Raw genomic sequence first — 15,955 nt, 5'->3', positions numbered from 1 at the left:
GAGCACCCCCTTTAGGGTCACCCTATGGAATTCTGCATTTCTAATGCCGTCAGATTTTCTCTTTTGTTTCCCTTTTGCATCATAATGAACCAAAACCCAGACTTTTCTACACGGGAGAAGTAATAGGCAACATCTAAACTTTGGCATAGGGGAGGGCACAGCAGCAAAGGCCGCACACACGGTTTAGGAAATTTGTGGTCCATGATACAGGGAGACAACTCTGCGCTGCTCTGGGGAGCGAGGAGACTGAGCTCCTTGTCCTCTGGGATGCAGAAGAGATAGGTAGGAGCCAGGATCCACCTGCTCCCTCCCACTGGTCACTTCTCCAGTATTGTGTTTGCTTTTGTCTTTCTTGCATATATTTTTAACCTCATAATTTTTCATCCTCACTCATCTCTGTCCACATTTGTTCCTTTTCCTAAAGCCACACTGAGCATCCCATTATGGCTGCAGTTTGGATATCAATGGCTCACTTTGACAGACACTTTCTCATGTTCTTGAGCTGTTCCCAAAGGCAGATGATCAGTATGGACTCCATGCTTGTGTTCTCCAACTATCTTCTTCTAAGCATTGCCAATCAAACAGCTGGTGGGCCAATCATAACCTCACAGTACTATTACTTGTTTCTGGCTTTTTTCTTGTTGAAAAGTTTCCTATTTACCATTTCCCAACAACAAACTTTAATCCCCCTTAGCTTTAGTCATAAAAAAAATTCATTGCCCATTTCAGCAAATTGACTGGGATCCCTCTGTAGTCAGTGAGGAGAGAGGCATCTTCAGAGGACCATTTGTCCCATCATCTCTCCTGTGACTACCTAGGGAGATTAAATTCATAACTTAGATTAGATACCTATCTTCAAATAACTACAAGGTGAGATAAATTCCATCTCAACGCACATTCACGCAGTAGAAAACATCTTATTTTAAATGCTCTCATTTACTTTAGACTTTGGTAAACCTGTATAATTTAACATGTTATGCTTAGAACAAGGAACATGTTAGCAACTTCCCTTTTACAAATTTAATAGAAAACTATCAACTTGTGTAGAACCAGTGAGATGAGTAATAAATGTTACAAGAACAGCTTTAGGCATTGCATATTAATAGCTGCGGTAGGATTGACTTGCAGCGCCTTGGTTCTATGATCAGCAACAAGATAATTAGTAAAATTATCCTGCAAATTCGTTATCTTGATTCCCTCCACTTGTGTATTTTATTCATTACATATCACAATGAGGAGCTTTGCCTCCAGACAGATAATCAGAATGTAAGTGTCAGACACAAAAGGTCTGAACTTTCTTTAAATATACTTTGGTAGATGTGACCTTAAATAGTCTCCGTGATACCAAGGAATTTACAGTCATTATTCCAAACAGAAGAAACCCTGTAATTTTGCAGAGAAATGCAGTTGTGCATTTTATAGGCTTTCTCACACCTTAATTCTATTTTGAGATAAATGACTTAAACATTGGATAGTTCTGGAACATAATGGTTTCTTTCTGGCTTAGTCTAAATTCACCTGTAGTGCTGTGCATTGCTCTCCATCCTCCTTGTCCTCCCACCACCCAGATCCAAGAACGAGCTGATCTATATTGGGACTCCCTTCAATGTATGCATCCAGGGGATTTGGGGCTGAAACTAGGGTGCAGGAAAGATGCATGGACTGATTTATGGAGGTCTGTTGCCCTGCTGTACAGTTAGGACACAGCCAGACATGTGAGACCAGAAGTACCTCTTGGCTACCACCAGTTTAGATGGAGTCAGACAGACCAACAGTGTTCTCTTAAACAAAGTATTTCATTTTGCAGATCCTTATAAAATGTTTCACATTTTAGATCTGCCAGGAGGTTCATGCATCCCTCCTGCTCGGAACTAATGCAAAGAGTTTAGCTGTCAATGCTGTGTCTGTTTGGCAAGCGGTGCTCAAACTGGCTGCCTGCAACACTGAACTCGGGGCTAGGTGCCTGCTCCTTCTAGGCTCTCACAGGAGTCAGCGAACGAGAGCAGGCGGTAGCATGAAGGTGATTCACAGCAGGGGCCTGACTTGTTGCACACCAGAAAAATAGTGCAGTGCTTGGCTGGACCGACCCTGCAGCCATCTGGACTCAGCAACAGCAACAGAGCAGTGGAGAGATGAGTGGACGTGAGCTGGAGAGGAATAGCTAGGGCGCATGGGTGTATGATCAGCTACTTTTTCCCTTTTACCTCTGCTGGCTTCAGCATTTAATTCCCTTTATCTTTGTCTCACAGAATGCTCCATTTTCATATATGTTAACATAACTTTAAGTTGTAGGAATCTTAAAGTGCTTTTATTTTGAGATATGAGCTTCGTAACAATGCATCTGCCAAGCCAACAATGCTTTAAAATCGTTGCTTTGTATTTTAAAGACACCCAAGTTCTTACTTGTAAGACTTGATTCTATCATTGCTGCAGGAAGACTCATGCGTAGGGTGAGACATGGCCTTAAAAATTTAGTAAGAGCAGTACCTTTTGTGGAAAAGTTGAGGACACATTGCAATGGACCATATAATTATGGTTCCACCATAATTACGTACTTCTTGCCGGCCCCAAATCCTGCATGGTTCCTAGGATGTAATGATTACCAATCTGATGGCTCTTGGCCAAAATACAGGCACTTGAACAGACAGAACAAGATGCATCACGGATCAGCCCATTTCTGCATGTGTTGAGCTTGCTAGTACTCACATACACTATCTGGCTGGCATGGCTTTTTCAGTGCCACATGACTTCTGAATTATCTTTTGCCAAGTGAAGCATGTGAGAAGGGACATCCTCAAGCTGGATTTGCAGCCTTGCACATCTGCAAAGCCGCTGCAGCCAGAAATGCTGCCAGGGGCTATGTGAGAGTACCCAAAACACAGGCATCCCTGGGCAGGCTGGCTCCTTCCCTGCCATCACGGGTTCAAGCGATGGGACACCGAAACGAAAGACTCCAGGTCTGTGTCTGTCTCAGTTGAGAACTCCCTCCACCTGGTCTGTCCAATCTGTGTGGTTTCTGCCGGCAAACAGGGACAGAGAGAGGGGTAAAAAAGCAGACTCCTGTTGGTTTGTTTTACATCAGAACTCACTGAAATTACAAAAAAGAGAAGAAGAAAAAAAAATCCATTGAAAGCTTAGATGACAAGATATCGAAAGGTACATACACCACAGAAGCAATAACTGATACGGAACATCCTTTACAGAAGGGAATGTTTGATGGTTTGGGGAATCTGCCTATGTATAATTTATGAATTCCTTATGGCTGTTTTTTACCGTGTAATGCTTTATACTCCATGTGCTAAGAAGACAGGGAAAAGAAGTTAATGTCTGTCCACGAAAAGCTCGATAGCTAAAGATTATCAGCACCTGAATAGATCTTACCCAAGGAAAACAAAAGGTTAAGGGCCAGTTTTTTTCCCCTGCCTCTCCACAGGGGTCTAGACTTGGACAGCGGAAAATCCCAGACAAGAGAAAAAAGATATCAGATACTAATTCTGGGTCTTAAAAAAAATCACAGAGCCTAAGTGACTCCTGTGAGACTCCAAGGGCCCAGAGATAAAGGCAGCTTGTTTAGGAGAAGAGAGCCCGGGGGCAGCTCTCTGAGCAGGGAGACACCAGGGAGGCTGAAAGACGCTGCTGCCAGGGAGGGGAGGGAGAGGGAAAGCCAAGCTGAGCCTGGAAGACAGGGTGGAAATGTCATCTTCAGATGCAAGGGAGCTGAGGAGAGACAGCAAAAAATGATGGGGAAATTTAGACGAGGCAAAGCATGCAGATCTTTTATTGCTTTGTCTAGAGATGTACGCTGCGTCTCCAGCTAATGGCGAGAAGCCCCAACCATCTATTTTTTTGGAACGACTGCAGAACCTGCAGTGGTCACATAGCCTGGAAAACACGATGCATACGGCAAATTTGGGTAGCCTGCTCAGGCTAAGGGAAGCCTGCACACCCGTCGGCCCTGTGTGGTGGGCCCAAACACAGCAGGATGAAGACTGTCCATCCGCTTGGGAAAAGTCTGAAGTGCCTGGAAGTTTGAAATTGAGCTCATACCCCTGTTCCCAGGAAAAAAATTTCTTCAGGCATCATCTTTCTTACACCGTGAGGCTGCTGCAGCTTCCAACTTCCCCATCTGATGAACAAGAGAGGGAACCAGCTGCCGCGGCAGCAACTATATTTAGCAGTCTATTCTGCTATTGATGCATATATACCTGGTTCCTATTGACTATAATGAGAATTATTCTGACAAACCACAAGGAGAATAGGCCTTTTAGGATTCAGTTTGTACTAACGAAATGTCTAAGGAAAATTACCCTCTTTTTGTCCATGCTAAATTATTCCAGCTTTTCATTAATACTCATTAAGTTTCTAAGGGTTGGCATTTTTAGCAAAAAAATGGTTTTCACTGACAGAAAAAAGCCACCCAGATAAATGAAGAAAATGTTTACTCAATTAATAGGCATAATTTTCTCTTTTGGTGCTCAATTCAACATCAGGATCTGAAGTCAACAAAGGTTGGATCAGGGTCTACAATTTTTTTAATTGGGCTCTTCTCATTTACACTGGAATATGTTGAAAACTCAGGGCTGTAATGAACCATTACATATGCGTACATGCAACGCTAGGAAAACTAATAATGTCTTGAATTTGCTCGGTATTTATTCAGCATTCATGAGTAAATAACAAATAGCTTGATAACATTAATGAAAAAAAGCCTGTGGAAAATCCTCGCAGCTGGAGCGAAACTTTTTTACTGCGTGAAGCCCACTTTCTCTCCCACCAAGCTATTGTCATTACTCTGAATAACTTTTTTTCCCCCAAGGGTAAAGTGACAGGCTTGCAATTTCTATATAAAATTGCATGGTTTTTAACTGAAGTTTGTATGTAAGCCCTTTTATGTCTGGGTGACTTTAAGTGTAGTCAATATTGTTGGAAAGAATATATATTTTTCATTAAATTAATTCTGTTGGCAAAAATTAAGTTTTCAGAAACTGTCAGAAATGTGATGGTTTATCACCATCTTCATTATAACCTGTACAGTGGTACTATTTGGACGACTGAGTGAGAATCCCATCATTTAAGGCAACATCAATAATTTGTACATGAAATAATTGGGTCTTTTCCAAGTACCTCACTTTTGAAGCACACCTGATAGCATTTTACCTCCTAAGCTACTGAATCCAAAATAACTCTAAGAATGACACAATGCAGCATACACAGTAAATGGCATTTAATGCTAATCATAAAGGACAGATACTATGGCATTTTGGTTGGTGAAAACTTGATCAGTATTCAGTCAGTCTCTCTTAAAATATTTTATTAACAGCACTTTGTGTCCTGCAGACAAATGACTGTGTATGTTCTTGTCTTTCCTTCAAAAACAGTTTTTACCTTTCACATTTTCAGAGAAAAACACCAACCCAAGGGCAACGAACTACAATGGCAAAAAGATGCCAAAATATATAGAATAAAAAATGCTAGAAATTTTCAATCACAATTTTTGCAGCGTGGCTAGTACCGTATTCTCCAAGGTCTTTGAGTTTTTGCACAAGGCAAGAGGAAGCCCAGCGTGTTGTATAGAAAAGTTAGACCACACCTCTCCTAACACACCGACAGGACCACATACCTGAGTGCTGGCCCGCAACTGTGCGTATCATTAAATCACTGACACCAGCACGTTTTTGACCGGGGCCAACTCTTGCAGAGAAAATCCCTGCATGCCCAGGGGCCTCTCCCAACAGGCAGCGTGGGTGAAGCCTCTCTGTTTTGTGGCTGTAAGAGAGTTCAGCTCTCTGGACGCGAGCCATGCTACGCTGATTGGCCTCAGGGTAAGAGAACAGTTATTAGTCCATTTTACTTATTAGTATAGACATTGCAATGGAATAATTTTGAAGGCAATTTAATTTCCTTTTAGCAGACTCCTCTTTTCTTCCACAATTTCCTTAAAGTCTTTCTGCCAAGTGAAGCTAACTGCTAACTCATGTGTTGCTCCTAAATATGATTAAATAAGATTCACAAAAGAATATTTGTCTCAGCTCCCAGATGAGGAAAGCTGCCTCTCTCAGACATAAACAGAGAGCTCACACTTCCTGGGTCAGACCAAAACATGACAGTGGTGGGAGAGTTCCCGCTGATCATCTCCAGTTGTGGAAAATCAGGCCCCACATGAGGAATTTCCTAGATGTAGGAGCATGTCTACCGAAAATATTAGTGTAGGAGACAGGAAAAGGTGCACGGCCGAAGTACATGTGTAACGTCAGCCACTGAAACCCACAACTTGATCTAATGCAGGTTTTCACAGACGCATCTTCAGGTGGGGATGGCAGTAGGTCTGTCACCCTGTGGGCTCACAGGGCAAACCAGGGCTGTGTCCTTAGGCGTCGGGGACTGTGGGGCAATGACTGCCCGGCTCTGCAGCCACAGCTGCAGTCTGCAGCCCAGAACACACGCACACTATGGGAAGCCCTCCGTCTCTCCCTCCCCTACTCTACAGCCATCCCTGGAAACACGGCGAAGAAAATGGGAACATTAACTTGGGTGGAAAATACATCACATAACAGCATCTAGTTGCATTGTCTGATGAGACTGCTTCCTTAACACCCATTTAATCAAGGAAGAAACCACTGTCACTATAGGGTTTACTGGAGGATGCTTTATCTCAAGTCATACTTCCTTTGTGGTCTCACTTCGTTTTGAGTGAATCTTACCAAGGGGGTAGAAAGTAGGTTGTTCTCTAAAGGTGGCAGCTGAAGGCATGAAACCCCAGGCTCCCAGCAGATACCTGCTATTATCCAAATTTTATTCTTCTTTCATTAATACTGATAGCACAGATCCTTTCTGGTGTTAATATGCATAATTCTGTTGGCCTCAGAGGAGCTGTGGCAGGGATATACAAAATGAGGATCTATCTGGCCCTTTGCCATTAATAACAAGGAATCATTTCTCTGTATTGGAACAAGATGGTGATTGTGCCTCTTTTCCAGCTTTGTGAAACACTCTAAACAGAGGGAAAAATTAGTAAGTATTTTACTGTATTATTTTTGTATAGCAGAGAGGCTGGATAATTCATTCTGGATTCTCTCTTGCTTTGTCAAATAACAGGGTGTATACACTCACTACAAAACAGCAATTTTGAAAATTAATTCCACCACATTAGCATGATAGTTTCACCAGCTCTTTTTACTGGCCTGCCTTTTCCTAACACAAAGACTTCGCACATTGGCTACGTGTGTTCTAAAAAGAATATGGGTGTCTTTCCTCTGTACCACCCTATTCAATTCAAAACAGATAAGATTTTGCTGTATTTGAAAATGTCAGTGCCCCAGCACATGGGTGGCTAATGCCACAGAAAGTGCCTCTATGTCCTGCATCGGGACCTGGAAGACTGAAAGGCAGATTACCTTTGAGTGGCATTTGTTGTAAGTCTTATTCCCACCATAAGAGTTTCTAGCTTGATCTCCTTTTCCAATAAACTATTTATAGTTTTTGCCTTTTTAAGGTGACACTTTTTCATTGACACCAAGATTTATTAAGTTAATAGTTTAAATATATGGCATACTTCAAACCTCAAACTCCTTTGAGACACTATTTTCAACAACAACAGTGACAGCAGCAAAAATCCAAGCGTGATAATTCAGGGGGGCTGTTGATGTACAAGTAATTAATGGTTGGTTGACATTATCACTGCTAGTATAGTATTTTAGTGCCATTTTACATGGTGCTCTGTACCTCAGACTCTATATGTTAAGGGCCAGGGAAGCAATATTTACATGTCTGGGTTTAACGCGTTGGCTGTGAAGGTTTATTGACAGTTGAAAACCACAATGCGGGCAATAAAAAAGGATGTGCCATGCACAGTACCCAAACCAGGAGCAGTTTCTGTTCAGATGAGCTGACAACAAGTAACAGATCACCTGGAGAGAGACTCTGATGATCTGAGAAGGCCCAAAAAGGGACAAAGGCCGTGAAAAGTGAGGAATCTCCCCCCAGCCTTTTGGATGGAGAAAGAGGTAATAAAGAGACCATGGCTGCAGCAGACACACAGAGGAAGTCCAAGGCACCACATACAGATGGTCTACCCTGAAAGCTGCCAAGGTGTGAGGAGTCAAGGGGATAATGGTGTACACAGGTATGCTTCCTCTCTAGTCACTGCAGCTTACATGGACAAAGCCAAAATATTTTTAGCTAGCTCTGGTACTGCTGCTAATTTTGCTCTAGCAGCACAAGGTACCGTATGGACCGCTAATTCTCACTGAGAAGCTGGAGAAGCTCCAGGCAGAGCTTGCTGAAGCTCCGTGGTGCTGCCATCCACACCACTAGTGGTACCCAGGCTGGCTGGAGGAAAGCTGACCTAGGTAAATCGCTGCAGACAGCGACTGCTGTAGAAAAGATGCTCTACAAACGAGCTGGATGTCACGGTGTGGTAAGAAGGGCAGTGTTAATAGGTGAGTATTGGAGGTTGGATTAGATGGCTCGAACTATGCCTTAATGTTTCTGGGATTTAGTGCCTTGGGTGAAATGACATGTTTTCCAAACACTCTTGGGTATGCTTTTTCATTTATTTGAGTACGAAAGACAAAAAGAATAGTCCTGAAGAAATGCAATGAACAGTATACATCAGCCAAAATAATGCTTTAATTGCTCTGAAATTTAGGATACTAAAAGCAAAGCCATCCTGTGAAAGTTCTCCTGAAAGACTGCAATGAAAACAAATGATATTTTATGGATCTGATACATGTTTAATATGATTCTGACACTTTGGAGTACTTTTGTATTCAATGAGACTGAGCAAGAAAGGTAGTGTCAGCAAACTGGGGCTGCTTCTAAGTCTCCGTACCTTCTCTCTCCCCCACCGCCTCTCTTTCGCCTGAAGTTGCTGTGTTCCTCCTGAAACTTTTCCAGGAGTTTCCCACGGGGCTCAGTCACAAAAGCCAACCCGAATTTCCCCATGAAGGTGCTGTGCTGATGGTGGCCTTCTCACCTCCCTCCCAAAGTTACCCAGCAATTTCTTTCCAGCAGTGAGACTGCAGTAAAAGGCTCTGCTAGTGCAGAGGTAGCTATTGCACTAGCGCTGTGCAGCAAAGTGGGTCTCATTCCACCTGTAGGCTTTTCCCTCTGCTTTAGAAAACAGGAGGAGTGTTTAGAAATATACTGCTGATTACCATATTTGTGTTCTGTAATTCTTCACATGTCCGACTCCACCAGGAGCTTAACTGCAGCCAGTGGGATCTTACAGTCATTAACATTTACAAGGCAGCAGTTCACAGTTGTTGAACTAACAACCTACCTCTAAGAAACTGATTTTTCTCCCCTCTAAGTATTGACACGTGCTCCACTGACTGTGATGCTTATTCACAGTGACAGTGTGTTTGGTAGGATTTCATGTTTTCACAGGATTTGTCTTGTGCAGACAGTTTCTAATTTACCTCTGCTCTTGTTTTAATTCAATCAGCTGATGGAGTGCAGCTGATCTCACGGCACATATGGTTGTTCAGGTTTGGAAAAAACCCTGAATATTTGATGGGTTGATCCTTAATGCTTTCTGCTAAAGAATTAGCAAGCCTGCTAATGAGCCAAGGGGATCCCAAGTGGGGAAGGGGAAAAATACAGAATTATTACAGATTCTGTTTTCATTTCATTCAAGCAGCGTTTTTTTAAGCTGCTCAAATAAGAAGTACTGTGCTTTACATACTCTGATTAGTTTCACAGGGTGGAGAGATTCAAGTAAATTACTCATCAAAGCCATCACACTTAAAATGTCATGTTTTCGTAAGTGGATGTCTTGTGGCCATGGGGCGTCACAACCTATTTGCAAGGGCACCTGTGGGTGCTCACCCCTGGGCAGGAGGCTCATGGCACCAAACAGAGATGTCCTTCACTGGGAGGGATGTTCGCAGCTAGAGTCTCAGTCCTTTCGCTGTCTCCCCAACTGCTTTTTCTATCTTCCCTGAAAGAAACTTATCTGTCCTCCACCCCCCACCCCATCCCAAAGGAGGTGGCTTCTTCTGTGTTAACTGGCTGTGCTTGGTCTTCCTCCAGCCCTTTCTCTGCATTCCTGTTGCTCCATCAGCTTCCTGCTGTCTCCGCATCCTGCAGCCAAACACTGTTTGCAGGCCAAACACTCAAACTACGTCTGTCTCTCCCCAGTTCAATGACACCTCTCATGTCAACACAAAAAAACCCAGGGAATTCACAAGGAACATCTTCAATAATTAAAAGCTCAGCTTGCCTGTGGGTTTCCTTTCAACAAAGCTACTGAAACTCTAGGAAATCGCAGCTAAGACTGTAAGAATAGCCAGATCAATCTCCAACCACTTATCTTACAAACCAAGAACTGCCTGCACTCGACACACTCCCTTTCTCCTTAAATCCATAGCAAATATACTCAGAGTGCATCTGATATTGCTTGCAACAGTTAACTTAGTGCAGAGGCAGAACTCTCGCTGCTCCCATTTTTTGCAGGTACTACAGCAAAATAAATGTTTACTCCAAACCTCACCACTCATAACAAAATGCACAGTTCCACACAGTAATAAAATCAAATAGAAATCAGCCAAAATCACTAATCTTGCTTAGCAAGCCTGTGTTTTAGTGAGGAATTGAATAGGTTGGCTTTGGTAGCGTCTCAGGAACTCAGGTAGCAACTGCTCTGGGCACGGTGGAATAAAGGATATTTGTGTAGTCTTAACTCTTATTTTCCGCTTCAAAGTTTTCTACCATGTCTTCCACCAACAATGCAAAAGCTTACAAGGAATTGCCTTTTACAGCTACCATCAAGTAATGAGGCTTTTCTCTCTTGATTTGACATTACGTCTGTAACTTGCTCTTACTGAAGTTGTTTACATCGAAGGCTCTCTTAGAAGTTTCTCTATCCTTGACGTGCGTGCCTGCAGCTGGACAGAGAAGTCACTACACTTTGAAGAAGTTGCTATAAATTAGTGCATGGGGTTAGATGAGGTTCAGGATTCCTGCAGTGATTATAAACTCAGCAGGAGTGCTTACAACAGCTCCGATCTCGACAGGGTTACTGTCTTGTTAATCAACCTCCTTCAGGACTGGAAGCGGTTCTGCGTCTCAGTTCTTGGGGGCTTTCTCTGGAAGCTGCAGTTTCGTGCAGAAGGATCTGTCCATTTACAAAGTCTACAGAGCTCTGATACATTTGGTAAAACAACATCAAAAAAGGCTAGACTTACGCTGTGGCACCCTGCGTTGCACCAGACAGCACAAAGACTATAAATTCTTGTCACAGTTAGTGCAAAATAAGATTTGGTGATTTTAAAGCTACGCCTAAACTGATTTTGCAGCCCAGGTCCAGATGTTAGCTCTGGCCATGTCCTGAAACCAGAGGGTGACGAGATCTGTGCACAAACCAGCATTTGCCTTCTCTCACCTGCTGGGGGAAGGAAACACAGGGAAGCAGACAGAGCAGACTTGGGGCACACTTTCTACTGCCCTTGGTCTTGACTGGGGAAACACATGACCCATGACCCATGTACCAAGGGATAGGTACATGGAAGTACCTATCCCTTGGAAAAGCCACAGCCTGACTTGTTGTCCTGGTTTCGGCTGGGATAGAGTTAACTCTCTTCTTAGTAGCTGATACAGTGCTGTGTTTTGGATTTAGTGTGAGAATGATGTTGATAACACGCTGATGTTTTAGTTGTTGCTAAGTAGCGCTTATCTTAAGCCAAGGACTTTTCAGTTTCCCATGCTCTGCCAGCAAGCAGGTGTGCAAGAAGCTGGGAGGGAGCACAGCCGGGGCAGCTGACCTGAACTAGCCAAAGGGGTATTCCATACCATGGAACGTCATGCCCAGTATATAAACTGGGGGGAGTTGGCCGGGAGGCGCGGATCGCGGCTCGGGAACTAACTGGGCATCGGTCAGCTGGTGGTGAGCAATTGCATTGTGCGTCACTGGTTTTTTTCTCCCCCCCCTTCCTTTTTTGTTATATTCCTTTTCATTACTATTATTATTATTATATTTTATTATTACTATTGTTAGTATTATATTTTACTTTAGTTATTAAACTGTTCTTATCTCAACCCACGAGTTTTACTTTTTTTTCTTTCCTCCTCCTCACCCCACTGGGAGGGGGAAGGGGGAAGCGGCTGAGTGGTGCTTAGTTGCTGACTGGGGTTAAACCACGACACTTGTGCAGGGAACACACTATCTAGAAAAAGAGGATGTTTTCTGCTTTGTGTTGTGCAAGACACAGCTAAAATAGATAAATTTTAAGCATCTTCTTCCTTTTGTTCCATGCAGTAGAGTGGCCCTTCCTATAATAAACATATTTCAATGTGCCAGCCATCTTTTCTGAGGGGAACACAAGGATTGCAGCTCCTGTGGCTTTTCATTGTCTGCCTTTGGGCACCCGTTCGGGAATTGCATATATTCTGTCTGAAAAGAAGCTAAACTTTGGCTTTATTATGTGAATAGCACCTCCAAAAAACCCATGGAAATGGCATTCCTTATAAACAGTCTGTTTCAGAAAACCAGAAAATCTGTGTTAAAAATGAACGGAACTGTTCAGGACAAAGAGGGCACGGAGAGGACTAGAAAAGTCTGGATGTCAGTAATTTACAAAGTGAGTAGCGATGGCACATTATTACTGTTGTTGTTTTCACTAATTATCAGCAACAACAACCACTGCTGATCCGGATTTGTATTGCGAGAGTACTTAAGCACTGCTTTTGTACTACACAGCAGTTCTCTGACACAGAAAGTTCACTTTTCAGGACAAAAGAGAGCAGATGGATACATCCGACCTGACCGGACACTACAAGGGACAAGTGGGACAACAATGTTCAAGCATGAGAAACAGTGGTATAGCTCTGACCTCACCACTGTTTTTCCACAGTCCTTGTGAAAAAGGAGGCTCTTAAGAGGGGATCTGAAGGTAGGTATGGAGCTAATTGGGAAAGTGTTCAAGGCTCTTCACAGGTCTGATGGGAAGCATGGGAGAAATTAATTGATGTAAAACTTACTTAGCAACATTGTGATGGAGGCTGGCGTCACCAGGTAAGCTAAAGTGGGAGCTAGTATGTTAGCACGGACTGGTAGACTTGAGGCCTTAAAATCAGAGACAAATAGCTGTACTTGATGTGATAGAGAAGGAGTGGTGAGATGTAAAGACAAATGTCTTTGGGCAGGATGTCAAGCTAGGAAAATGATCTGCACAGCAGCATGAATGGAGGTGGGTAACATTGCATTTGTCAAAACCAAGGAAAGGATGTTGCAGCAATCAAGGTGTGTAATGAGAATCTGGACCTGAGACTTACACCTTTGTGAATAAAGAGCTTCAGCTAGAAATGCTATAGAGTAACAGTCTGCCAGATTTACGTGTAGTCTTAGACACAGAGACACAAGGGAAGTTCAGAATAGAAAGTGATTGCAGACCTGGAGGATGGGCAGATTGGAGAGGTTACCTGTGATGACTGAGTATTCATGTGAGGACAAGAGCTAGGGGATGAAAACAGTACGCTCTCTATTTTAGCCATGCTAAGCCTCAGCAGATAGCGAGACACTGATGTGAAGTGTGGCTTTTGAGCTGTGGGTTGCTTTATTCAGTTTTTAAGCAAAGTGAAAGAATTTGTGAATAAATCCTCACGGACAAAAGGGTCCTATCCATCCAAGGATGTCCTCAATGCTTCATCATGAAGCTTCGCAAAAATACTTCTTGAGGAAAGTTCCCAAGGGAAAAAAAAGAGAGAGCAGCAGCTGTGTGTACTGGTTTGGAGATACACCTTACCATCCCTAGTCATACAGTGCATTTTTCTTCGCAGCTGGGGTCTCTTACATATCCATGTTCCTCTGCGTGGAAGGAACCATGTCTCTTCTACATTTTTTGCCTAATTGCACAAGCCAAATCGCACAACCTAAGGAGGAAGACCAGCTTATTTGACTGTTCATTTTCAAAGCCTTGCATAAAAAAGGGGTGAATGAGCCTCACATCACATAATGAATTCATGATATCTGCTACTAATTTGTAACAAAACAGCAGAGACTGAGGCTAAGGCTTGTTGAGTACGTGGTTCAGTCCTACAAAAGCCTACTTTGTAAACGTTAGCTAAGTAAAAACTCTGGCAGTGAAGTCATAAGTAATACATCATCATCACCCTTTGATAAACTCTTTGTCCAGTTTAAGAATTAAAAGCTGTATTTAACATATTCAGGGAGAATGGAGAAATGCCTTTAGAAACAACAGGCTTAATGCACTACTAATCTCTAAACCAAATATTTATAGCCCTGTAGTTTATAAAAAATCTGAAATATTTGGGTAGTGGATATCCAAGAGGTGGAAGCGCACACAGTAATAGGGAGGTTTTACCATTCTACCTACCTTGTTTGGTGTTTCAATCACTATTATATCAGATTTATAAGCATTGCAAATTATTGAATTATCAGTTTAGAAAAAGAACTGAAAAAACCACGAGTTAAAATATATGGAAATGTTTCATTGTTTATAAATTTGTCTGCCTCAGAAAATAATCAATATCAAATTTGATTCAAGCCAAGATCTGTTTGGAAGTGTACTAATTTGCTCCATGAAAATAAACTAGAAATTACTAAGATAAAAGAAATAATAATGAAATATGGAAATAACTAAGGATTTTGCACATTGTCATTATATAATGCACATAATGGACATAATGACATTACATAATGGATTCTAATTAAATCCAGGTGGAAAATGACCTTCCTAGACCTCCCTTCAAAATTAAGATTTTTGACAGTCATGATTAATGGAAACATGCACTTTGCATGGTTTGTAAACCTGAAACATCATTGTACATTTCAGTTTATAATTTATCCCATTATCTGCTTCTGCATGCATGAAGGTCAGCCGTACTGGCACAAAGTAGCACTGCAATCCAGAGGCTCTGAAAGGTTGTTTTCACAGATTTTTCAATTATTTTTCATAAGGAAATAATTTTGCCTACTTTTTCCTTAGAAAGATGACAATCTAAAAGAGTAATATTTTTAACAGCAGTAATTGCAATATTCTTGTTATTCTCTTGTCTTTTTAGAGTAAACAAAATGGCACTGGAAAAAAATGTTTCTTTAAGGATTCCTACCCGCAATATTTCTTCAATGCAGCTGTTATCTCCTGTTCCACTGTCCTGTAAACAAAATGAGAAAATAGTTTGTTTGTGTTTTAAAAAGAAGTAACAAATAGCAGGTTTGAGGGCATGGTTGTCACATGAAATATATTCCAACCTCTATTACAGCTTCGAAATGAGGCCAAGTCTTTCCAGTATCTGAAAAGTTGCACTGCTTAAAATTCTAAATTATTCCCCATCAGCACCACAGGAAGATGTAATATTTGCAGTGTTTACACATGATTGCAACATATTTGTACAAATTCATAGGATTTTGTTTACACCACTTTTGGGTGCGGTTCCTGCCGTTTTGGCTATACTGCATATGAGTAAGCATAAGCAAAACAGTTATTGCAGGTACATAGATCCAATATGTGCATTTATTTTTATTAAATAATAACATCTCTCTGCATCCTTTGTGCAGGAAAGACTCTGCAGAGACACTGCCTATGTGAAGCCTGACGACGTATAGGGTAGAGGCACCTGTGATGCTGACGGGAGAGCTGCAGAGACTGCAACGCAGGCGGCAACACTGAGCACGGGCTAGGCAGCACAGCGGTCTTTGAGAAGGCTACGATTTCCTAAAACGCTGAACCCTAAACCCACCCGCACGTTGTGAGACTGAGGGCGCAGAGGAATTCAGCTCTCCTGAACGGTGTGGCATACTCCAGAGCCATTCTGGAGAGGGGAAATCAGAGATTTGGCAGAGCTGCTGTCCCCCTATAGGAGCCATCCAGCTGGTGCCTCACCTACGTGCTCAGCTTGGTTGTTCGTTACGACGCAAACTTCTGCCAGCAAAGACCAGGCAGCGCAAGACACCAGACTGCCATACTTATGCCCCCACCCCCTTCCTGCCTGCCCT

General features: G+C 42.4%; 1 protein-coding gene across 1 annotated transcript in view; it reads right to left on the bottom strand.

The window, feature by feature from the left end:
* AFF3 (ALF transcription elongation factor 3) overlaps positions 1–15,955 on the bottom strand; it is a 328,610-nt gene that overhangs the window by 162,144 nt on the left and 150,511 nt on the right. Inside the window, 1 exon segment of the mRNA XM_050912014.1 lies at positions 15,070–15,114. Coding sequence (XP_050767971.1) covers positions 15,070–15,114 — 45 coding nt within the window.

The sequence above is a fragment of the Gymnogyps californianus genome, chromosome 1, assembly GCF_018139145.2.
Source record: "Gymnogyps californianus isolate 813 chromosome 1, ASM1813914v2, whole genome shotgun sequence".
NCBI classification, from domain to species: Eukaryota; Metazoa; Chordata; class Aves; order Accipitriformes; family Cathartidae; genus Gymnogyps; species Gymnogyps californianus.
This window is presented reverse-complemented; position numbering and strand designations above follow the sequence as displayed.